Genomic DNA, 26,749 nt, shown 5'->3' with positions numbered 1-26,749 from the left:
GATCCACATGCTCAGGGACATCTTGAGACCAAACGATTGGCTCATGCGCCTGGACCTGAAGGATGCTTATCTCGCAGTGCCCGTTCATCAGGCACACGTGAGTCATCTGAGGTTCTCTTGGGGGCACCGAGACTGGGAATTCACAAGTCTACCCTTCAGGCTCTCTTCAGCACCTTGGGCGTTTACCAAGCTGCTGAGGCCAGTAGTAGCTCATCTAAGAGAACACAGCATCCGTCTGATAATCTATCTGGAGGACATTATTTTCATGGCTCATTCTCAAGAGCTAGTACAAGAACAGAGCAGGCTAGCCATAGATTTACTACACAGTCTGGGCTTTCTCATCAATTGGGAGAAGTCGATTCTTTGTCCATCCAGGGATCTGGAATTTCTGGGGTTCTTAGTGGACACCGAAAATTCACAGCTCTGTCTCCCAGCTGCCAAAATACACTCCACCAGGCGGGAGATTCGCAGGCTCCTGCAGAGGGACCTAATTTCTCTACAGGAGCTAGCGAGAGTGATAGGCCTTCTATCCTTTTCTATCCAAGTAATATTTCCCGGTCCCCTTCACTACTGAGAACTACAAATACTGAAAGGTCAACATTTAAGGTGCAGCCTCTCTTACTCCCAGCGCCTGATACTGTCCCCTCAGGTGAGAAAAGAGCTCAATTGGTGGCTTACTCACATGGAAGCCTGTAACGGCAGGGCCATCTTCAGTTCCACCCCGGATATCGTCATCAAATCAAATGCCAGTTGCTCTGGTTGGGGAGCGAGATGTGGCTCGGTAGCCACGGGAGGAACTTGGTCTCCCCCAGGTACTGGGGATGCATATAAACTGCCTGGAGTTCCTTGCGGGCTCTTTCGCAGTTCGCTCCTTTGCCAGAAACAGAGCGAGTTGCTATATCTTGCTGAAAATGGACAACATATCCGCAGTAAGATAGATCAATCATCTGGGTGGTACCAAATCACGCCCACTAGCGGAGCTAGCCAAAGACTTTTGGCATTTCTGTCTGGAACACCGGATCTCTGTCACGGCGGAATATCTTCCGGGTCTCAGGAACGTGATAGCGAACTGGCACTCCCGTCATTACGCCGATTCCAGCGACTGGAGACTCCGAGACATTTTCTCTGCCTTCAACAGATCTGGAGTCCAATATCCAAGGATCTCTTTGCCTCCCGCCTCAACACTCAGCTTCCAGTGTTCTACAGCTGGTGACCCGATCCAACAGCCTCGGCGACAGATGCATTCCTGCAGCCTTGGACAGAGGGAATTCACTACACGTTTCCCCCCTTTTCAATGATAACAAGGACCCTGGTGAAGGCCCGTCAGGAGCGAACAGAGCTAGTCCTTAAAGCCCCGGTCTGGACCTCTCAGACCTGGTATCTAGTTCTTCTGGAACTTTCTACGGATTCTCCAATCCTTCTACCCCACTTTCCAGATCTTCTATTGAATCCGTTGGGGCAAGGTCACTCCCTGCTCCTCACCGGGTCCCTGACTCTGGTGGCTTGGAGGATTTCAGGGACAGATGGAGGACTCCAGGCATGTCCCTCAAGGCAGTCAATCTCATTGAGGAGAGCTGGGCCTCCGCTACCATTAAAAGGTACTCCAATTCCTGGAGCGCCTGGAGGGTCTGGTGCCAGGACCAAGGTTTTCATCCAGTTTCGGCACCTATAGAGGAAATTCTCAATTTCCTGGCCTCCTTGTTGGAAAGAGGCCTTGCTTACAGGACAGTTAATGCCTATCGTTCTGCGATTTCTGCAGGCCACGACCTCGTGCAAGGGGCCCCAGCTGGGGAGCATCATCTGGTTTGCAGATTGCTAAAAGGTGTTCAGTTTACAGTGCTACCTCCGTCCCGTTATGACAAGCTGTGGGACGTTAATAAAGTGCTCAATCTTTTTCTCTCATGGCCACCTAACAATGAGCTATCATATACGTCTCTCTCCGGCAAGCTTACTACTTTGTTTTGCTTAGTTTCTTTCAGGAGAGTTTCGGACGTCAGAGCTCTAGACTTAGCAGGCATGACTTTTTCTCCTGACGGTATTGTTTTCCACATACGAAGAAGAACCAAGTGCGACGCGAAAGTGATTTCTTACCCCGCCTTTAGGGAACAACTGTAACACTCACCTGGCTCCCACAGAGGCGCTGGTCTGGTCTGGGTTGCTGTGGCCTCTTCAAGCGTGATGCGCAGAATTCGGACCACCGATTGAACAGGACCCCCAAATCTTGCTTGTCTGGCCCGTAGGAATATCCTTCTGCAGATGAGAAAGGGGATTAACTGTCTGCTGAATAATGTGCTTGCTCCCCCCTTTTCCCCTTCGTTCTTCTCTGACTTCCTCCAAAACCCCCGGTTTAAGCTCACCTTATGGTTTGGAAGGATGAACTCTCCATCCTGCTTCTGGTGCAGGGGCGTGCGTTCGTCCAGTTACTTCACTGGTTTTCAGAATGGCGCTGGCAAATCCACTTGACTTTACTGAGCGATACGCCGTAAGTATGAAGATGCAAAAGTTCAGGTGTGAGCCTCCTTTTATGTTGTCTTTTTCTGTCCTTTATTTCAGGTGCAGAACAAAGCAGATGCGTTGAGGGGTTAAATTGCCGGGGTAAAATCAGGTGAGTTAGTGATGAAGGCGACCCCTCTAAATGTCTTTATAATTCCCCAGTAATGTCTTTTGTCCTTTGGCCGGGGTGCGGTACCTGCCAGAGATGTGGCGCCGACCCGAGATGTGGAATGGTTCACCAAGAATAGCCGGTAAGTAATATGGCTGAAAATTCGGCTTTCCTCTTGTGTTCCCTTGCTCACCTTTTGTCTCTTCTTCTCTCCCTTAGGTGCTGTGCAGAGATGTGGCGACCGGCACTGAGAGCCGCGATGGAGCCGGGCGGTGTCTCGGGAACAGGTGAGTGAAGCACAGAGCTGCAGCGAGCAACGCAGTGCTTTTAAATGGAAGTCTTCCTTCAGGAATGCTGGCGTGAAGATTCCGGATGCAGGTAAGAAGGTTGAAATAGTTCTTGGTTTTCACCTTTCCCTTCTCTTATTCCCTTACAGGTGTTCTAGGTTCGAGGCGGGCGTGGCTGGAGTCCAGGTGCAGGAGCAGACACGGTGAGCGTTCAGCTGCTGGGATGCAGAACAACGTGAAGCACGTGTGGCTGTCCGGGCATGGCTTAAATAGCCTTGGAAGAAGTTCCAGGTGAGTATTCTTCCACAGCCCCACCCAAGTAACAAAATAGTTCCTTCAGAAAAATAGTCCCTCCTAAGCCTCATTTGGCTTGGTTCTTCATGCAGCATGGTCTGCATCAGGTGAGTGTGCAGCATGGTCTGCTTCAGGTAAGTGCACCAAACACTTCCCCTTATGAGCCTGGCGCCTATGGCACCAGGACTGATGTCCAACATGAGCCTGGCGCCAAGGGCGCCAGGACAGAGTCCAAAGAGCCCCTATTAAGGGTCGCTGGGCTTTTACCCGGGGGCGTGATGCCTGCTCCCGGGGGTGCTGGGCCTGGCCTGGTGCTCCGGGGGTAGGCATCATGACAGCAACCCAAGCTTTGCTTAGTAAAGTGTTTGAAGGCATACGAAGAGGTAACAGCTCCCCTCAGGACCTTTCCTACCGGTCAGCTACTTATAGCTATTCGCAAACCCCACAAAGCAGTTTTGACCCCTACCTTGGCACGCTGGGTGCGTTGGACTCTAGCACAGGCAGGGATAGACACTCTCCAATTCGGCGCCCACTCCGTGAGGGTAGCCATGGCCTCCAAAGCCTTCCAAGTTGCTGTCTGTTTAGAAGACATCATGAGTGTGGCAGATTGGGCAGGCGAGTCAATCTTTAAACAGTTCTACCTGAAACCAGTAGAACAGCCTGCTTCAGTTGTGGTAAGTAAGCTTTGAATGTGCATAATGTGAGCCTCCGTTCTTGACATAGAATAAAGATTTTCCATAATAACTTACTAGAAAGTCTTAATTCTATTAAAGACACGGAGGCAGGCATTATCCCACCCAGCGAGAGAAAAGAGCGACGCGTATCGCGCTTGAGAATGATTTTGTGCATTGCGATGAATTGTTGTTAATTTGGAATTCATGCATGGTTTTTCACTAATACAATGATCTTTTCTCTCCCGCCCTGCAAGGGGAACGAGGGTTGTCATACGCATGCAGTAATAATAGTTTTGTATCTCTTTTCTCAACAGCGTCTGCAGACAAGTCCGTCTGACCCGCAGCTCGACTCCTCTTCTCCTTCTAGTTGACTACAGTTGCGATTCTACTTACCGTTTTATGAACAGCCAAGTTTGCAGCCTCGAAAGAGGAAGTTACATCATGTTCAGGACTGTTTATGGGGATATCTACATGCCCATTGGAGGACTGGTGTCACATGTTGGTGACCTCTGGATGATCTTAGGGAAGCCTCATGGGAAATGGAGTTATTACTGTTATTAGAGACTCTTATGGACTTTGATGCATTTATTGTGTTTTTTGTTATATGTTTTGGTGCACCTTCATTTTACATAATGTTTAGTAAGCCAGGTGCACAAACATATCTTGCTGCTGAGCTTTCTTTGTATGTTCTAATAAAGAAAGAGAAGCATAATGCTTGCCTCCGTGTCTTTAATATAATTAAGACTTTATAGTAAGTTATTATGGAAAATCTTTATTCTTCCTCTTTAAATGCATGTAAGAAAAATAACTATGCATTTAGAAAGAAGACGTTGACAAGAAAACCTAACTTTGTTGGTTGGGCCTACAAGTGCCATAATCCCATGAGTACTGAGAGGAGGAAGAGAGTTGGAGAGCAATGCTGCAGAACGGTACAGCCTGTTAAGCTTAATGGCCCACACCTTAGGAAAGCAGGGAGGCTTGAAAAGCCATTTCATGTCCAGGCCGTTAGTTGTAGAGAAAGATAGAGCTGTGAAGTGAGTGGTAGCAGTAGCAGCAGAAGCAGAAGTAGAGCACAGAGCTGGCAATCTTAGAAGAAGTGGGTGAACAGAGGGCACACCAGAACTTTAACAAAGCACATTTCACTTGCCTATTCTGAGAGGGTCCTGTTCCCCCTAAATCTGAAGTGCAGAGGTGGCGCAGCAGAGGGTTTGAAGGAAGATTGCTTTCCCCCATGTGAACCTGATTGCAGAGATTGCACAGCAGGAAACATGCTGGAGACCGTGGCTGAGAGAAGTAATGCAGCCGAGGGTCCCTGGAGTGAGAGCAGCTCATTAGCAGCATGGCAGGACCGAAAACACAGACACAGAGGAGGGGGTGTGTGCCAAAGAGAAGCCAGAAGCAGCCCAAGCCATGCAGCACACAAAGGGGGCAAGATTGTATCTGGTGAATGATACAGAGCACGCTGATCCCTTGCGCAAACAAAGGCAGGCAACTGTATCCAGTATAATCACTGGACAATGGGAAGAATGAAATATAGCACTCGCATGTGAATGAACGTTATTTCATCCTTGACTTGTGTAAAAGTAAGAAGTCCGGAATACTTTAATTAAATATTCACACCTTTGAAAAACAGATTAAAGAATGGTTGTGTGTACCTAAAAAGATTCTAAGGTAAAGATACTAAATATTACTTTCATGAATTATGGAGAGCAAGCACCGCCTGACTGTGTGCCTAGTTCCCTCTGAGTCTTACAGTGCACCAGGCCCTCCTCGCCCAGTCTACATCAGCACCTCGTTCTCCTCCGATTCCCCCCACCATACATGCACTTGCCCTTCTGGACTCCCTCTCCCCGTACTAGCTTGGCGGGCCAACCCCTACTGAGCTCGGTCCAGTCCCGTCCTCACACTTAGCATGTGGACTGCCATTCCCTAGCACTAGCCTAGCCCAGGGCCACCCCCTGCACTTGAATGCTCTCCACTCTGACCTGCACTTCCCTTCCCCACCTGCATTATTGCATTCTGCCCTTACTGGCACACGGCCTCCCCTTGCCCCCCACACTTCCTGTTACTGCACTTGCACGATCTGAATGACACACGGGCTGGTAGGACTGTTCTTTGTTATACTTCACCCCTGTTCCCCCGTCCTCGCACTTAGCATGTGGAGTGCCATTCCCTGCACTCCCCCTAGAACTAGCCTAGCCCAGGGCCACCCCATGCACTTAAACGCTCTCCACTCTGACCTGCACTTCCCTTCCCAACCTGCATTATCACATTCTGCCCATACCGGCACACGCCCTCCCGTTGCCCCGTAGGACCATTCTTTGTTATTCTTCACACCTGTTCCCCTGTCCCCTTTTTGTCTTGTGGTGCCTTGGAACACCATTTGTTGTATAGGCGCTTTATAAATACCCAATGCATAAATGAGGCTGGGAAAAGGGAAACTTGTTGGTTGGGGCTGTTCGCTGAAAGTCATTGCTACCAAAGTCACTACCAAAGTCAAGAAGAGGAAAAGTAGAATGATACCCTTAAAGAAATTGTGGTTGTTGTTGCAGAAAGACATGAATGGCAAAGAGACTGCCCTTCTGAAAGTGAATGTTCAGAAGAAGAGTGCCTTGCTTGCTTGAAGGTAGAAATGCACTAAAGTGAATATTGTCGTTTCCGAACAGTTGTTCTAAATCACAAAGATCGATGAAGTTGTCAAAATACAAAGTGCTGTCAGTAGATTTAAAACTTCAGAAGCACAGTTGAAGGGGTAACACTGTGGAGCAGGCGACTATACTTACATGGTGAACATTAAGCAGAAGTGCTGTGAAGTCATCCTGACAAAGATATACATTGTGACTTATACCATTATAAAGAAGCTTAAGAAGCTGTGATTCCTTTACCTTGGCGAAAACTGTGTTGCATTGAATCTGACAAGGAATTGTAGTTCTTCTTTGACATTTATAAACTGTGACAAAGCATCTTGACCTGAAACATTCCTGATGCTATTTACTGAAGTGGAAAAATCATTGTTCAAGGAAGAGATCAAACTTTTCTATTGGATGAACAGTGGTTTATTGAGGTTTTTTTTTTATACTGTGAAGAGACTAAGAATTGAACGGAATCTTTATTGTGAACTTGGATTTCCTTCTTTTCTTTTTGTTTTGAACACTGGAACAAAAATTTGACTCTAAAACCTGGAGAAGGGGCTCTCGACCAGGTTATCAAGAGAGACTGGAAATCTATTGGAAATACAATTATTGACAATGGCCCTCATTATGAGTGAGCCGGTTCGGAAATAAGGTGCCAGCAACAAAGTTACTGGCACCTTTTCTGGACCGGCTCACTCAGAGTCTGCCGGTAGGGGCTGTGAACTACCGGCAGGTCAGGCTTGATTATGGCCCTCATTATGAGTGAGCCGGTTCGGAAATAAGGTGCCAGCAACAAAGTTACTGGCACCTTTTCTGGACCGGCTCACTCAGAGTCTGCCGGTACGGGCTGTGAACTACCGGCAAGCCTGACCTGCCGGTAGTTCATGCCCCTACCGGCAGATAATGCGGCCACCTGTAATATCCCTGTATTACCAGTATATCAGTGGCGGAAACGGTAAGCCGAGGTTGCTGGTAGGCCACCTCGTAATGAGGGCCATTGTTGTGAATTGCCACATATTTTCTTTCTGTATTTTATGTACAAGTGTGAGGGCCAGAAATTCCTTATTAGAGTGTTTCCTTTCGTTTTTTTGAACAGGCAGGGAAATCCTCATCAGGGTAGGGAAAGTGAGGCGTTTGTTGAAACTTATAATTTAGTAAAATGGCGCAATTTGAGAAAACATCCAAAAGTTGTCCGCCTCACATTTCTGACCCCTCACAACCCTCAAATAATAGATTGTTACAATCCAACTTGCACTGACTTCATTACTTTGAGTTGCCAAGCCCCCAGATGCATTCACTCTACTTTGACAAAAATGCAATTGGTCTCTACAAAAAAGTGTGCAGAAGATTTTGAAAGAATTTACTGATGGTCTTCTACAATCATTCTTAGCGATTTGCCGTAAGAAAACCAACTGCACTAAGACTAAGACATGCAAACAGAACAAAAGAAAACCTAGCTCAGTATCAGGAAAGGTTAAAACTCTACTTTGTACTTTGACCAGTATTCCGGAAAAACAAATACAATGAGGAAGCTCAACAAGCTGTTGTGTCTGCATTGTAATGGAACTGCAGCCCAAGATTGCTGATGGGATTAGGGGTTTACTGAACAAGCAAAGGAAAGATGTCAACTGTTGTTTCATTGGCCGCCCATCATTTGCATGTCTGGGCCCAAGGGGTAGGACAGGGAAGGAGTATGTTTGTTAACTCTGATAGGGGCAGGGCCCCCAAATGAACACTGCCTGTCTATCCATCCAGTAATCAGTGTAACTTGCCAACCCAAAACATTGCCCAATTCTTCACTCTGCCCTGGCCCACAAGTTCCTTGAACACCCATTAGTCAGTAAATGAGTTTAATGCAAATATTATTCATAAAACTGTGACATATACAACATTTGATTATAGTTGGAATAAAATCCATTTAACAAAAGAGTAGCTAATACAAAATCAAAATGAATAAACTTAATCCATCAAATCAGCAATCTAGTTCTGACACATACATATAGTTAGCAAGAGAAAATGTTCAAGTCACCAACACTCAGAGAATCACTGACTTTCATCAAATATAAATAAACCTGTAAATAGGGTCTGATCTGCAAATTAAGAATATATTTTCCCCTCTGTATCAGACACGATTTACAGGAAAATAGCGGGTGCAAATTTTGCTCTGTAAAAGAATAATCACAATTACAATTTGCAGACAACACTGGCTTCTCATCAGCCAATGGTCACTGGTATAAACTGTATTTTATAATGAGGATTATTGTCTTCATCCCTGGATTTGCCAGGCGTGACACCATGAGTTTTCCCGGAAGGTCTTTGAAAAGGGGCCTTTTTTTGATAGGGCAGGATGCATCAATATATATCGGGAGAAATCAGCAGATTGCTTGTACATGCCTCATACATGGTTGATTTTATTTGATAAGATTTGTTTATTAATTCCTGGAGAGCTATTCCAGGCCAATAGCCAGACCCAAAACACCCCGCATAGGAATTAATGCCACCTCTTTTAAATAGAGCTGCATTATTTTGTGTTCACCTACAAGTGTACAAATAGATTTCCCTGTGGGCACAACTGCCAAGGAAAAAAACTAATAACGAGGCATACTTGCACAGACTCCGGAGGTTCTGTGGATACAAAGTTGTGCTAGATAAACTAAAGAAAACGTATGCACAGTATGCCCACAAGGGACAAAACAAACAAACATGGCTCTCCAGCTAGCGTCCCAAAGACTATGAAGTTGCAATTTTCCCACGAGGAAGGCTTCACATTTAAAACAAAATCTTCCCCACTTAGCAAAGCTTTACCTAGCTTTTGGTTTACAGGATTTGAAAACATAGGGACCAATATCAATGTACGCCACGTCAGCAGGGCTCCAAACCTCACACATGTCAGAGGTCGTTTTTGAATCCACAATGGTGGAAGGCCTTAAAATAAGCTCAATCAAGCTGTTTCAGCCCACAAGACCAGCGACACATGGCCCATTCAGAAAATAGAACTCAACAAACAGGTGCAACCCATGTCACTGAGCACCACCCACTCAGAGGGGATATGTAACTATAAAAACTAGCCTGCAGACGTTGTGTGGCCTTTCAGCTGATTGTTGGAGGATCAAAGGAGGTGGTTGCAGTAGTGGAGGAGAGTGGGAGAATGACACCATATGTAGAGAGTTAAATTGAGGAGGCTGGAGACGTTATATTGGGGAGTTTCAAGGGGAAGAGTTATACGATCTAGAGAGAACTATATTGAACACATTGCAGAAGAGAACTATGATGAGGAGGTTGGAGAAGAGAGATATATTGGAAAGGTACAGGGGAGAGTTATGCCATCCGGAGAGAGTTATATTGAGGAGGGTATAGGAAAGCAACACCCTCTGTAGAGTTTCATCAGAAAGGCTGTAGGATAGATACCATCTAGGGAGAAATATATTGAGGAGGTTGCAGGAGAGATAATTACAATCTGGGGAGAGTTATATGGAGGAGGTTATATAGAAGGGGAATATAGAATTGCAAATCAGGACGGTCACCTCTGCTAGCCAAAAAATATTAGGGAGGTCCCAGCAGGTCAAGTCAACCCAGGGAAGCTGCCAAAATTGGGAGGAGGTATAACAAAGTGCAACCTAACCAACAGACAGGAATGCCATGGCAGGGTTGGGCAGGAGGAATTCCAAAGGGACCAGGACCCTAGAATAGGGAGGTGGTCACTGATGGAACGCCCCCCTCAATCCCACCCCCGGGTCCAGAGGCAGAGGACTGCTATTGGGGAATGCCCCTCTCTATCTTTAGACCTCTGGAAAATACTGTAAGCTTGTGTCAAGCCTGTGATGTTTCGGTCACAGAAGGCCCTCACTACGGATTCTGTGAAAACTGGTTTAGAAACCCAAAAAACCTACAATCTGAGAACTGGACATTAGACTGGGTTTAGAAGGAGCTTCTTTTTTTGCATAAAATCCTTTGAATTGCCTTTTCTATTTTAGTTTGCTATTACACCTTTTGTAATCCTTTATCCATCCTTCACTCTAATAACTGCAGAGGGAACATGTTTCTGGACTGTTATGAAAGACCTTTGTGAACTGCTGACCTTATGATAACGTTCCTCTACTCTAGAGAGAGCAGAACAGCCGAGAGGTGTTTCATTTAAGCCTTTGTTTAGTTATCCATTGTTACCTCGCCTAGCAGTTATTATTTTCTCTCTCCTCGACTACTTGTATCAGATCCACCAGATCCACCATTTGTTGATAAACAAGCCCCTGTGTTCTACAGCCCAACTTGTAATGTCTTGCCTTATGCCTGTGCTCAGCACAATCCGTGACATCCCTCGCTACGCAACATTAGAAGGGGCATCTGATATGTTCGTATTGTCACAGGTAAATCACAGAACAGCGTTTTAAAATGTTTTAGACACTCAGTGATTCCCTTCCCACCATGGAATAATTATGCCTTTTACCCTTTAGCACTCAGGAAGTGAAGGCTATACATATCACCCTTCTCTGTTGTTCTTGGCTGAGTACTTCTTCAGACCCTTACTGCTGCCATTCAGAGTAATGATGTTGTTGGCAAAAGCCAGTATGATGTACACATTCATTATTTCCTCCTTCAAAACATCAAAATCTCTCTGGCAATCTACTGACCATACAAACCTGATGTTCTTCAAGAGCATCTCCCTTGCCTGCATTGTCTTACTAGGATAATTGTCTATACATTTCAAGTACTATTCCACTAAAATAAATAATCACAACAATACCCAACAGGGTGTGCACCAACTCCTTGACGTTTTGGTTCAATCAGCACGTATGGTGTTGCTCTGATATGACACTTCCCTGACCTGACCCCAATGTGACACTTTCCTGCTAAGGGTGAGAGCTTTTGCATTGATGACACTAAGGATACCAGGCAGACATGCCTCCTATTCCTCCACATTTTTCCACGTATCAGGAGGTTATCCAGGAAATAGTAAGTTACCTGCTTACCACTGCAGAGTTACTGCATTAGTTGCTAAACATCGCTGCTGCAGGTGGCATCTCAAATGGCATGCACTGGTACCTGTAAGCCCCCAGATATTGTACAAACTATGTTAGATAATGGTATTCAGATGAAAGGTGCTGGGTGGAGAACACTGCTGCTGGTTCCGTTGTTGCCAACATCTGGGTGAGGTTGAGTGGCAATCAACCCAGGTGCTTGCTACCTACAGAAAGCTTCAAAGCACTGAGTGCAAAGAAATGACCAATATTTAGAAAACGGTTTCCCTTACCTCCTCCTCTTTGCGGATGTTGCACTGCAGTGGAGTCACCACGGCTGGATTTGACAGAGGGATTTTTGTGGTCAACTGTTCAGCAGTTTCCTTTAATCTGTCCAGGTTACGTGAAGCAATAACTACTTTGCACCCTGTTAGGGGGAGGGTAGAAAATGTCATTGTTGCATTACAAACCCCAGTGGTTACAGCATCCAGGGAACTGAGACTGAGTAGGTGCAAGCATTTCTGACAAGTTGAGCAAACCTTTGTATTGTTATTTCAGTGCAATCTGAAATGTGTACTTTTAAGCTAGCATAATTGTCTACATTTGAAATGTGAAATGGAAAACCCTATTTCATGGTTCCGGTCATCCTTTTCTTAACATTATTCTGAGATCCTCTTCCATTTGACATTACATATCATATTACTTTCTAGATATATTCATAAGTTTTACTTTAACCAACTGCCCCATTTCCTTCGCAGGTTTGCTTTAAAGCAAGTTACCATGTCAAAGCAGTCCAACAGTACATTACAGGGGGGAAGCATACTGGAATCCTGCAGACAAGCTATCGGGGTGCAATGTTTACCAGTCAGCTGATGGCTATGTTCAGGCAAGACTTTACTTTCATGTGTCCAGACATCCTTCATCTTGTCTTCATGGCTAGGCACTTGCAGGCGAGTTCAGTTATTTTTGCCCCTGAATACTTTTCTTTTAAATTGACGCACAAGACTCCCATGTGGATACAAGTGCTTCTATGCCACTGTGTCCAGGGTCGCCTCATCACTCACCAATACCAATTACAAAAGTAGTCAAAAAGGAGTGTACACTGGTGCAAGAAGTAACAAGTTTATTAAGGGAGACGCAGCTGGGATAGCTATAATCAAACAGATCGCAGAACAGAACTGCATGAAAAGGCGCCGTCAAAGAAACGTCCCCAAATCTAGAACTTTTATACAATGCAAAGTAATTAGTATTCTGTCACGCTCACCTGGTATCCACGGGGACGGCACCCAGCCGGGCAGCTCGCTGGTAACTTCTTAGTGGTTAGCGGATGTGGTCTGCGGGGAAGGTTCCGCCTGAAAATACAGGAGGGCTGTGTTCAAGACTGGGTGATCGGGGTAAGTATCCTCCCTCCACCCCGTATAATTTCAGCCCCTCTGGGCCCTCTCCTCACCTTGTTGTAGAATTAGGCGTGCTCTCCGTCCTGCTTTCTTTGCAGGGGCGCGTTGTCTTTCATGGGCGTGTGCAGTCCAGTTACTTCACTGACGCCGGCCCATTTGATGTCTTTCAGGTAGGTCTTATTGCCGTTTTTTCGTATTGTTGTTATTCCTGCATGCCTTTCTTTGTTTAGCAATGTCTTTTTTCTCCCTTAGATATGCAGAGCTTCAGCGTGGCGAACTGACTTTGTTGAGCCTCGCTGGTCAATGATGGCACGTAATGAGCGCTATGATGCGGTAAGTACGCGATATGCGCAGTGCTGCGATGTCTTGCCTTTGCTAACCTGTTTTCCTTCTTTTCTCGTAGGTTGCAGTGTTCTCCCAGAGCTTGTGAAATTTCCAGAGCAATGCCAGCCGAGAGGCGACCAGCCAGGTAAGCCTTTTGAGCAGTTCTTTGTTTTACAATGTCTCTAATGCCTTCTTTAATGTTGTCTTTACCTTCCTCTTTCACGTCTTTTGGTCCGGGAGGCATGCGGATCCAAGGAAGCTGTTCACAGGAGCTGCGAGCAGATAACGATGAGGATTGCAGGTAAGATGCTGCTGCTAACGGTGTTCCTTTTGTCTTCTTGCAGGTTCTGCTTCTCCGAGGCTCGTGGGTATAGCTGGACACGGTGAGCATCACGTTGTAGACTGCAAAGTAACACGAAGCGTGTTGTCTTGTTCGGGTGTGGTTTAAATAGCCCCAACAAAGTAGTCCAGGTAAAATAGTCCCTAGGCCACCACACCCAAAACACTATACCGCATAGCTTGCTTCCTAGGAGCCAAGCTATGTGGATGCTCCATGTTGGCTGAAAGCCTCAATAAAGTAGTTCCCTGAACACATGTCTTTTCACAGTGTATGAGACTGGCACCATAGGCGCCAGGACTGGCCCCAAGAGGGCTTTTGAAGTGGATGCCAGGCCTTAGAGACCCGAGTCCTGATCCCACCTGGCCAACGGGCTTGCCAGTGGGGATTGGGGACGAGGGTCGTGACATATTCGTGATCATGCAACATGAAAATATCTCCCCACACAGAGCTGATTGGTGTTCGCACTTTGAACCCTTATAGAAAAGCATACATTACGTTCAATAATTGGGTCCACAAACCTTCCCACACCGCCCTCAATTACAACATGTGACGTTACAATCCACCCCCAATTCCCACAGCACAACGTTAATTTATTGAAACATTTGAGACGACAAGCAGAACTTTAATGAACTGCCCTGGTCGCCTCATCCTGGTTCACAAGAGAAGCGCTTACCACCAGGTCACCGCCAAAGACTTGAACCATGGACGCACTGCTACACAAATGTTGCTTATCGGGGACATTAACCCTTTTCCCAGGAAAAATGCACTACAGGGTGAAACCGCTGTGGTTCTTTTCGGCTCCATTAGAACATCATATTTTACAAATCATTTTGAATTATAAAATGGTCATGCATTCATTATTTGTTGGCAAAACCTGCGAGCTCTAATCTATGACCTCGAAAAATAACAACCATTGTATACTTCTTTCAGTACTGGCCTGGGATCACAAACTCTGCACTAAGTCACTAGCTACAGCAGCTTTTTCCACACATGAAAATATAACCCACCTTTTCTGCAAAAGCAAGCTTTTAAGGCCTATTTACCACGTTTCATTTTACCACTAAGTTTGATTACACTTACCAGTGCCCCTGTATTTATGAATTAGTTGTATTAAGGATTTTGTTTGACAAGCATCAGAATGAGCCTCCTCCCCTTTTACAGTGCTACTCTGGCAGATGAAAAGTGTGTTCGTTTAGAACGCATTGAACTTGCATCTTTATTACATTATTCCCCCCTTTTATTAATTTAGTAACTAAATCTTTTTGGGCTTCCCGTTCCTTTTTAGCAACTTCATCTTTATGTATACAAATGTTTTCAAGCCATGTCATGTCTCCCCCAATCTCTTCCCAACCATTCAAATCTTCCCCCACCCATTCACACCCTGTCCCATTGTCCCATTCTTTGGACATTGAATCCAAAATTCTTTATAATTTTCTGCATCAGCAGACTGTGTAAAAGCACATCGATCAGGATCCTCCTCTTCATTTTTCCCCCATTATTTTTTTCCTACTCTTCATTTCAGAACCTTTTTTGTCAGGACTTAAGTGTAATATCAACTGTCCTTTTCGCTTACTAAAATATACTTTAAGAATTGCATTCAAACATTTTGCTGTTGAACTTGCCTGATGTAATAACTCATACCGAGTCAACTGCAACTATTTCGAATTTGCTGCAGCCTGTACTCCTGGAAGCAACAATGAAGTAAAGAAGGTATCAGCCGTGTAGAATAAACAAAACTCATACGGGATAGCAGCCAGACTCTCTGCACTCTTTTTTGAACAATAATTACTTTCTCGTTTCCTTCTCCTGATTTTTTGCTGCTTATTTTGCTGCATCATTTTTCCCTGCAGTGCAATCTTCATGGCAGTGCTATTTCGAGGCACCACTAGTGCAGGGCTATGCAAAGTTACGAGAGTACAAACTCCACTCCAGTCAGGCGATCTTGCCGAGACCAGCAGCGCCTCGGGTGCTGAGCGCTTCCAGTACTTCATTATGAGCACGCTGGTGGACCCGCTCGGGCTTTGGAGGTAAGTCGCAGCCAACGGGAATACGCCAGGCCCCCTCACTTGGACACATCGCATGAGCAACGCGGATTGCTCTGGATAAGTGTTTCCCAGAGAGTCCATGTCGGAGCTCACATGTCCGGCAGCGCATTTGTTTATGAGCGCGACGAAGGAAGATAAGAACACTCACGTTACAGCAAGATATTTACTACAAGGCAGACAGTGTTAATAACAAAGGCACACTAATTTCCAATCGGCTAGCAAGTTGTTCTGCCCAATAATAAGGAAATAAAAAGCTCTCCAACCAGAGACCCCATTTGGGGAATACACAGAGCCAATGTAAAGCAGTATCCCATACCGCAGGGTGTTTACAGCCACCAGCTTGCCAGTGATCACAGCGGGCGTGCAATTCAGCCTGCTACAGTTCCGGCACTGGCACACAGCACCCCCCCAAGGAATACCTCCAACTGACAGACATGTCAGAATATGAGTGGAGTGAGGAGTAGCAGTCAGAGAGCAACCTGGTGCTCAGTTTTAAGCAGGCGCTGGGGAACTCACTGGTGGAAGAGGTGTCAGAAGGGGTCAGACCAATACAGGAGAGACTGGCTACCCTGGAGTCTATCCTAGGACAGGAAAGTAAAAAACACCCAGACGAATAAGGCGAGCATGTCCGCAAATGCCACTGTTTAAGAGAAGAGCAAACAGGGGAGTAACACAGCACTACTCCCTCGGGTCCAATTTATGGGGCTGATCAACAAGCCCCACAGGCAGCTGACACCTTTGGTAAGCCGAAAGAAGCTTTCCTCCAAAGTACAGCAGTGCCAAGCCTCCCGACCCCCACCCCAGGCCAAGATAATATGGGCGAGACGGATGAAGACACTGGCGGAGAGTCTCCCAAAGACAGCAAACTCCTCGCAAGAGGAAGGCAAAAAGCAGGATGTCCACGTGGGTGGTAAGAGAACCAGAAAAGAAAAGCACCTAGAAGCCTTGAACACTGAGATGTCCGACAGGTTCAATCCAGAGGATATTAGGAACCCTAAGTCCTCAGATTGGAAACCCTCGCCTAGAGGTACTGAGGATAATGAGACAATTAGATAAAGACACCGGGTTGCACATGAGGGCGGAATGTCCCTGACCAGATTTGGTGAGCAAATTGCCGAAGCACCTGAGCTTGATCCTAAGATGATCACATTTGTCACAAAAACATCAACGAATCTCAGGAAAGGGATGGAGGTGTTGTCAGGAGAAGCTACTGGACCTTAGCGGACCCATAGCTAAGAATATTGACTTGGCTGAACAGGCCAGAGGTCCGGGGGAAGAAGTAGATGTCGAGACGCTGGCTAACTGGGCACAGTTTACAATGTGTTTCTTAGGGAATGCAAACTGTGCCATCTCCTCAGAGAGTTGGAGAGGACTCCTCTTGAAGATGGACACCAAGCTTAGCGATCTGGCCACCTACGAAGCTGGGAAAGCATCGCAAGAGCTTCTTTTCGGGGAAGCGTTTGGCAAAAAGATGGGGAGTTTCGTGGGCACGTATGCCTCCCTGGAGAAGGTTTCTATAAGGAAGACCTTCCCCGGCTGGGTTTTTGCTGGATCCGGCCGCTATCGGGGGTCGATCGGCCAGTCGCTTCGCATCATCCAGAAGGCCTCAGGGCACCAGAGCCCACGTATGGGAATCAAGGCAGCAAGAATACTTCTTCCCGACCAGGGGAAAGGAACGTCAGAGGATGCAGAGGCAGAGGAGCAGGAAGAGCGCAGGAAGCTATCTCAGGTAAGCAAGCTGGGTGCAGCGTACCCATCCAGGTAGGAGGGAGAACACTGCAATTTTGGCAAAATTGGCAAATGCTATCCAGCAATGCATTGGTGCTGCAGACAGGCCATGGTTTTCACCTAGAGTTTATACAGCCGTCAGCACAGACAACTTGGCCAGGCCCAATTTTCATGTCACAGGAGAAACAGGTACTCCTTCACCGCGAGCTTATCCAGCTCAGGGTAAAAGGGTTGATCGAGTGTTGCGAAACTCAGAGCCCCAAGTTCATATTTATTTATTTATTTTTTACACTTATATGGTGCACCTAGCCCGGAGGTATCTGGGCGCTACTAAGAAAGTAGAGGTTACAAAGGCGGCAGAGGATATACACGAAATGCATGAAATACATGAGACAGACAGCCCCTGCAAGGGGTGCAGAGGAGATACATGAGACAGACAACCCCTGAAGGGTGAGTATTTAGAGAGAAGAGAAGTTAACATACAGCAGTTACTACAATGGAAGCATGAAGGCAGGTGGATATCTATGGGAGGATGATGTCATGTTGGTTTAGGCTTTTGGTGAAGAGGTAAGTTTTAAGTTGTTTCCTGAAAATCCAGAAAGTCTTGAGTTGTGTGTTCTGAGTGGTAGGGGAAGGGGAAGGGAGTTCCAGTGTTTGCTGGCAAATGTGTGGAAGCTGCCTCCACCAGCCTTTTGAAGCTTGAATCTGGGAATGGTGAGGTGGTGTTGAAGGGATGCTTGTGTGGGTGTGGAGCATTGTGTCAGGGAGAAGCTGCTGGATAGATAGGCCGGTGCCTTCCGGTGCATGTATTTGTGCGTGAGGGTGAGAGATTTGAACAGAATGCCTTCTTGTACTGGGAGCCAGCGTTGCTGTTGTCTGATGATTGAGATTTGTGCCGATTTAGGAATGTTGAGCGTGGCCCTAAGGGCATTATTTTGTAGGACCTGGAGTCTCCTCGTGTTCTGTTTCGTTGCCCCTGCATATAGACGTTGTCCCTGCATACAGAGCGTTGCAGTAGTTTAGGCGCGTGAGGACTAATGCTCTGGCTAGGGTGAGGCAGCTGGCAGTGGATAGGAGTTTTCTGCATGCTCTAATGAGTTTGCATGTGTATGCAGTGGCGGCATTCATTTGTTTGTTAAAGTTCAGGGAGAAGTCTAGATGGAAGCTGAGCGTTTTAACTTGGTTTACTACTTTGATTGTGTGTCCATCCATGTTAAATGAATTGAAGAGGTGATTAAGTTTGTCTATTATGCGATGAGAGCCGATGATGAGTAGCTCAGTCTTGTCATCATTCAGGCAAAGACCATGATGGGCCATCCAGTCTTGGATGGCTCGGAAGATGCAGTTAAGGGTGGCTGCATCCGTGGCATGGTCTCCAGAGATGGGAACAAGGGCCTGGGTGTCATCGGCATAATTGGTGTAGATGATACCCATGTCGTCCAGGCGGTCGAAGTGAGGCTTTGTGAAGATGTTATACAAGGTGGGGGCAACACCTTGTATCACATCTTCACAAAGCCTTGTAAGCAATATGTTCCTTGGGCAGAGAAAAGAGAAGGTTTGGCTAGTTATGAACCTAAAAGAGCTCAACAGCTGGGTGATTTACAGGCAGTTCAAAATGGAAGGCATTCACCAGCTAAGAGACGTTCTCAGACAAGATGATTTGAAAGACGCATATCTGACAGTGCCAGTAACAACAGAGTTTTGCTCATTCTGCTGGGAAGGTCAATTTTGGCAATTCAAGACGCTGGCTATTCAAACTCGCTCCAGCCCCATGGGCCTTTACCAAGCTGATGAGTAGCGGCGGCCATCAGAGAAGGGCATTCGCATAATAATATATCTTGGCGATATTCTCCTGCTAGCGGACGACCGGAGACCCTGATGTAGCAAATAGGATGGGTAAAAGACCTCCTGTCCTCCCTAGTAATCCCCTCTGCTCATTAGAGAGGATAGTGGGGTTATTGGCATCCTCCAATCAGGCCATATTCCCAGGGCCTCTTCACTACAGAGACTGAAGATCAGAAACCTGCATCAGGATCTGAGATATCATCAGACGATTCCTTAAGATCAAGAATCGACTACAGAGCTGTGTGGTACGGCCGGCCATTTTTGGGGAAGCAGCAGACCTAGTCGGATGCCAGCAGAGCAGGTTGGCGAGCCAGATGAGGGCAAATGTAAACTTGCATTATCACCACAATGACACCTCACACACCACCTACTCCCTGCTCATTACTATTATATGACCGTTATGTATGACCTATGCCTGTTGCGCCGACATGCACTTACCTTGTCACCAATATCCTTTCAACTCACCACCAATACACAGCCTTGATAAAGACGTAGGTCGAAACACGGGTTGGCTTCTTTCTCACATGCACCTAGCATTCATGCTAGGTCAACTGGATATTTACCAGCAAATAAACCTTAGATGTGGACACGAACCAAGAGTTGCTAACTTCTTTCAAACCGATTACCAGGAAATTAATGGTTCCAACCACTCTTCAGTGCCTTTACCAAACAGGGTTTGCATGGTCACCCATACTTAATACCATTGGGAACCTTTGAAGTTTGATGTTCCCAGATAAACCATGTTATAGCTGCAGGACAAATCAAGACCATCTAGCTTAACCAATTAGTTGCGGAGGGGACCATCAATTCTTCAAAACTTCCTCCAAACCCTACCATGTAGGAGAATATCTGACATTAAGGCACTGGAAGTTGAGAGGAAGATCTACAGGCCAGAGGGCATTACCTTTACCACAGAGAAGAGGACCAAGACTACTTCCTCTTCCATCTCGTACCCTTATCTGACGGATCAGCTGCAGTTATGCGTAGCAGCTTGCATTCGGGAATGCGAGACCAGAACTGCAGTTTTCCGTCCGGCAGGGATATCGCAGCTGGAAACCCTTTAAGGCAGTGGCGATGGCCACAATTGCTTGGTGGGTCAGTTATGCAACAGGCAGGAAAGCTCTAAACTTGGGTAATCTTGATTCTAGTTATCAAATGAGCACGGGAGGTAAGTGAAATGCACACGCATTACAAAGGCATTCACACCGCACATATCACAAGTGGTTTTACATCCAAGCTATACATTAGATCCATACTAAAAGCAAACAGCCTCTCAAATGTTTACACAGCAGTACTAAAATTAAATGCAATTTTACATAAAAATGTCTGGTCAAGAACCTACATCATCTGGCCAAATGAGTGCACATTCACCACTTGCAAGAATAAACATGGGGACATGTCATACATTACTCACCGTAATCGTATTTCTGATGATTGTATCTGCTTAGATTCCCATGCTGTGCATGTAGTCCAACATCTAGTGGTAATCTCAGAGTATTGCATCTTTTTTCGAAGATCGAAAGGGACGTGGACATGGGCGTGACTGTAACACTATCTCTAACGTTACATGTAGTGTACCCAAAATCCCCACGCTGTCAGCAATGGACTCCTATTGCACAGAATTGGAAAGGAACATCTACACCCACTATGCAGGATTGGCTGTGCAAAGTTTGGGAACGGGTAGCCCTTGAGTGGACAACGTACGCAATGAACAACAACCTGCTGAAATTTACTACAGAATGGGGAGAAACACTGGAATTTCTGAAAGATTACTTTAGAGTGCAAGGGTGCCCGCAACGCTTAAAACGCTTGGATCTCCACTGAGCACACTTGACGTACGGGTCCTCATAGGAGGGAAGAGACATGAAAGTCCTCAGGGGGAGAGAAGACTGGGGGTGAGAGGGGCAGGGGGAGAGTGAGTGTGGATTTGTTTAACATGTAAAATCAATAAAGAGAATTAAAAATGTAATCTTTTTGAATATGTAAGAATTGTCTGTGTGCGCTGCTAAAAGTCTTCTGAGAGGAACCAAGAAGCAAGCTATGCAAGCGCGCAGCTTTGAGGGAACGCTGGTCACGATTACCCACCCCAGTACATCAAGTTTCTGAGATATGGTTTATTTTGTAGGTTCCAATGCGACAGCAAACCGACGGGGACCTGAAATGAGCATTAGAGGATAGGGTTCCATGTCATTTCATCATGGGATGTAAGGGCCCTCAGTCTGATGGATGTAAGCCTCTGAATCCATCTTACACACTGGCATTGCTGTGGTCAGGCTTACATACCGTTATTTGCAAATTTGCCTTGGCCTCCCTGCCACTAATGTGAGCAGCCCTGCCCAAACTGCTGGACCACAAGGCCTAAAAATGTTAGCGGTAACTTCCAGTGAATATAATTTATCAGGGTCCTCAGCCGTTCATGCACCTGGTATAGAAATCTGTGTCCAAGCATCATCACCTGCCATTTATTGTTTTTTACAGTAAACCATCTTATTAGGCATAATTGGAACAACAGTTATATTCCCACATATAAACACCTACATTCAATTACATAAATGAACTTGATAGATTTGACACAATAGCTTCCTTATAAATTAGAGGTTTGTAATGTAAGTAAGATTAAAAGTGCAATTAGCAGAGCAACACATGATCTTGCTCTAAAGTTGTAGGCTGACTGCTTGAGCAAGTGTGCTACCTTACTTAGAGGTGTAAATGGCTCACCATATCCCTGGTAATTTCTGCTTTCATGGCTGTGGGGTATAAATCATTATCCAGGGCACGCAAACAAATCCTTACTGGGCCGCCTGCAGTGCAGCTCCTCAGAATGCTAATCCCAGTGGTGGTTAAAATGTATTTATTTTTTATTGCGAATAGATATGATATGATAGTTTATTTATATAGCGCCTATACGCAATGTGTTTCAAAGCGCTTTGAGGAAAGGGAGGGAACAAGGGAAAATACATTGATATTCTTGCAGACCATGAACAGTAAGGATGTGAAATTAACTATCATACTCGGCCTGATGACATTTCAGATAGTGCAAGAGCTAAGACATAGATAAGGAAGGGAGGGGGAGAGTGGATAGGAAATGGAAACAGACAGGCGACTAACGTACCAGGCCTGACGACATTTCTGGTAGAGCCGGAGAAAACAAAAGGCGAGGGAGAGTGGTGCAGAAAGGGAGCGGAGGAACAAAACAAGTGGCTATCGTACTAGGCCTGATGACATTTCAGATAGTGCTGGGGGTGTGGGGGTGTCCAAGTAAGGGGAGGGGGGAGGAGACAGACGAGGTTGCTATCATACTAGGTTCAGGGACAATTCTGATAGAGTAAGTGCATAGAAGAAATTAGGGGGGCAGCGAGAAGATGGGAAAAGGGAGAGGAGGAGAGAACAGAGAGAAAGCAGTCAAAAAGAGCGGAGAAGCAAGAGGGGAGAGCGAATACAATTGCAGAAGTCAGTACTAACACATAATGTTGCAAGCCAGGATACAAGATGAAGATGGCATCAGAAAGAGGAGGGAAGATAATTGGAAGAAGATGGAATTGTATTGGAGAAGGCTGGGAAAAATCAAACTGAAGAGGTTGTGAAGTTGCTGGAGGAAGTTGGGTAGTTACTGGAGGTTGTAAGGGAAGTGATTAAGAAGCGAGCGATCAAAATGTAATCACAGTGATTTAGGACAACCCACATGGATGGTTGAGCATTGTTCCTAATTTAAAAATGGAAAGTATGAATATTGTGTCATTTGGCGAAGATATTTACAAAAAATGCCTAGAAATGCCCTCAATCCTAAGCAGTCCAACCGCGGGTCCATCTACCACACCGCAGGTGAACGCCAATGACCTGGACCTTCTTACTCAAAAAACCAAAAAATTGATCAGGACCCAATCTCATGGGCAACTCATAATCGAATACTTAAAAAACTGAGTTATTCCCGAGGGTCTACAAATCAAAAATATACCCAGAGTGTTTCTTGACAACCCAGAATTTATGAAAAGTTTTAGTGGTGTTGGAAATAAATGTTCCCGTGACTGGATCATTCTCATTATTGAGACAGTAGAGGAGGAAGGCAAAATACGACAAGCAGAACTAGACACGCTTAAAAAAAAAAAGAAAAAGATAAAAGAGGAATCAATTATTCCGGATGTAAAATCTGCTCTACAGAAAATGAATGAAGAAATGTCTAAATTCAAAACTTTCACTTTAGACAAAAAAAATTGGAAACTAAAAAAAGACATCACTAACTATAAAGAAGAAACCACGTACTCCTACCTTGTGCCTGGATTTTTTCAAATGTATAACAATAATCAAACTGGCTGGAAAGGTCAAACTAATTCCAGACCGCAGAAGAATAAAAAGTTAGTTACCTTTTCCAATTCCTCAAATAGTAGTGACTCTGACACCACCACCCCGAACAACCCCCCACAAAGAGGTCAGTTTTTTCAACGACCAGGGAATCGTGGCAGGAACAGACAGTGGGGCAACCACCCAATGCAGACCCGACAGTGGATTCCTCCGCAACAGTGGTAAAAGCAATAAACCCCATTTTTAATCTTAGCACACATGTGTTTACTAAAACTGAGGAAACTGTTTTGACAAAAGGTCTCTCTTTGGTTCGTGTATGTAGAGCTGATGTTTTCCAAACAGAAATTGAAATGCAGAAACTTTTTCCGTCTCATTAGGCTCAAATATTTCTTCCATGACAAAGACAACCCCAAAGTTATGAATGATAACTACTCTGGAAAAAAAAAAACCTTCTTCATTCACACCCTTGCAATCGATGACATCACCAGAAATCTTGGCATTCGAAAACAAAATTCTGAGAGACATGAGATTCTTATGTGCCAACAAGAATAGATACAAAGACAATCTCTCAAAAGCAGAACGCCTGGCTTTAAAAAATCTGGAAAATAATAACCTGTTTGTCATGAAACCAGCTGACAAAGGTGGAGGTATTGTCCTTTGGAATTCCTTCATGTATAAAACCGAAGTTGAAAAACAACTGTTGGACGTTAATGTCTATAAACAAATCCATTCAGATCCCACTACCAAACTCATGGAAGAAATAAAAAGCCTTATGACACATGCACATGACCAGGGATGGATCAATGACGAAGAAAAACTTTTTCTGATCAACACACAACCAGTGACTCCGGCATTTTATTGCCTCCCCAAGGTCCATAAAAATTCTACTACACCTCCAGGTCGTCCCATAGTGCCAGCCATAGGATCACTCCTCGAGCCTTTGTCAATATATGCAGATGTTTTCCTGAGGCCCTTTGTAAAACAAATGAAGTCTTTTGTACAAGACTCGACGTCTATGATTAAAATTCTTGATGAACTGAGCATCGAGACCCAAGACATTTTTGTTACTTTAGATGTAACTTCTCTATACACCAACATTCCCCAAATGAAATGCATCAAAGTAATGCTGGATTTGTTGGAAAAGAGAGAACAAAAAATCCTCCATCCGCTTTCATTGCAGAATGTATTCACTTGGCTCTCACCAAAAATGTCTTCATATATAATAATACGTATTTCCAACAACTGTATGGCACAAGTATGGGGGCCACTTTTGCCCTGGACCTGGCCAATTTATATATGGACTTTTTTGAGAACTCTTATATATATATACGAACATAAACCCATATTTGGCTAACATCCAAGCTTGGTACCGCTACATAGACGACATTTTCATGATTTGGCGAGGCACTATGGAAGATCTGAAATGTTTCAATCTATGGCTTGACAATGAGGAGGCTACAATCAAATTCACATGCGAGGCAAATACAGGGAGGATTGCCTTCTTAGACCTTTCTATCTTTCGGATGCCGAATAAAATCATTGGCACCAGCCTTTACAAGAAACCCACGCAAAAGAACACTCTCTTGCAATTTGACAGCTGGCACCCACAGGCACTAAGGCAAAACTTGCCATTTGGACAGTTTCTACGTATTCAGCGTAACTGCACCGATACACAAGACTTTATACTGCATAGTGACTTTTTGAAACAGGACCTAAAAGACAAAGGCTATCCATCACATATTATAAGAAGAGCCTATAAAAAGGCCAAAAACATGCAGAGAGGTGATTGCCTTCAAAAACAAACCAAAACTGCTCTTGAAAAAATCACATGTGTTTCATCTTTTACACCGATCAGTAATGATCTGAGGAAGTCGATTCTAAAAAATTGGAAAATCATTAATACTGAATCCTTCCATATTCTACCTCATCGTTTTGCTTTTCGAAGACTTCCGAATTTGGGTGATAAATTGGTCCATACATATGCGCAACAACATAATGTGACTAATACTCAATCCACACTTTGGGATCTTCCACCAGTCACTGGCCATTATAAATGTGGCAACTGTCTGATGTGCAAATTTACCACAAATCTCAAATCCATTGATCTTAAAGGAAAAATTTGGCACTTAAAATCTTTTACTAATTGTGCCACAAAATGGGTTATCTACTGTATCATCTGTCCATGTGACCTGTGGTATATTGGAAAAACCAAAAGAGCGATCCGAACCAGAATCGGGGAACATCGCTCCTGTATCAAAAATGGCACTACCGACAAACCACTGGTAGAACACTATAAAAAAATGAAACACAGCCATGACGATCTGTTTTGGTGTGTTCTACAAACTCTAAGTCCTCATCCACGAGGGGGGGACAGAGATCTGAAGCTCCGCAAACTGGAACAAAAATTGATTTATAATCTTGACTCAGTTAGCAAGGGCCTTAATCTCTATATTGAATGGAATCTTTTTCTTCATAAGTGATGCTCCTTTGTTCTTTTAGTACAACATGTATATGTCTACTATGTACATATCACATGGATACATTTGGCAGAGCATCTCTCCATTTATCACATATGGTAGTGACATATCATGGGGGCCCTCCACTCTGGTGGTAGCACTATTTGGTATCACCCATAATTAGTGATACAAATGCCCCTTCATAGATATTTCTAGTGATTTATTCTACAGACTTTTTGTACAATTGTACATCGTTTTGTATCCATTAGAACCCTACGCCTTTTCTCTCTGAGTACCTGGCTCCTTTAAATCATAATGGGACAGCATGTACAACGTCTGCCCACAGGGACCAATAAATAACCACGTAGCACGTGACCCCATGACCAGGACTAGTTGAACTGGATCACGCTGAATCGGTGCTTAGCAACGTTTTTCCTCCCGTGACGGACGTGCTGTGAATTCTTTTCTCTCTTGTTCGGTAAGTGTGAAATCTCGCGCCGCCCAGAATTCTGGAAGCAAATGTAGAAGGGATTCTAACTTTCCACATTCCCTGCCTCTGTCTAGGGTGTACTGATAAACAATCAAACAGTACTCGTGCATATAACAATCCGTGACGGAGATGCCGCCAATTCACTTTGGTCGCCGCCCACACCATCCATAGACGCTGCGGATCTACGGCTGTGGATGCCGTTTCGACATCGAAGTAGGTGGAAAAACTTATGCCGCTCAGTACTTGAGAAATAAATGCAGCCAGGCTGCCGCTTTTTTTTTAACATAGAATGGATTTAATCTCCGTATTCTCTGCACCTTTCTTTAGGGTGAATGATCACATTATTCAACAGGACAAACGCAGAAAACATCTCTTGATCA

General features: G+C 45.1%; 1 protein-coding gene across 1 annotated transcript in view; it reads right to left on the bottom strand.

The window, feature by feature from the left end:
• Nucleotides 1–26,749, bottom strand: part of LOC138487477 (peroxisomal trans-2-enoyl-CoA reductase-like) — a 403,878-nt gene that overhangs the window by 357,709 nt on the left and 19,420 nt on the right. Inside the window, exon 2 of the mRNA XM_069613996.1 lies at nt 11,739–11,872. Within this exon, the coding sequence (XP_069470097.1) occupies nt 11,739–11,872 (134 nt within the window). The remainder of the gene's footprint in view (nt 1–11,738; nt 11,873–26,749) is intronic.

Source organism: Ambystoma mexicanum, chromosome 9, assembly GCF_040938575.1.
Source record: "Ambystoma mexicanum isolate Mex_15411 chromosome 9, UKY_AmexF1_1, whole genome shotgun sequence".
NCBI lineage: Eukaryota > Metazoa > Chordata > Amphibia > Caudata > Ambystomatidae > Ambystoma > Ambystoma mexicanum.
The sequence above is the reverse complement of the archived record's forward strand: the minus strand, read 5'-3'. Positions and strand labels throughout refer to the sequence as shown.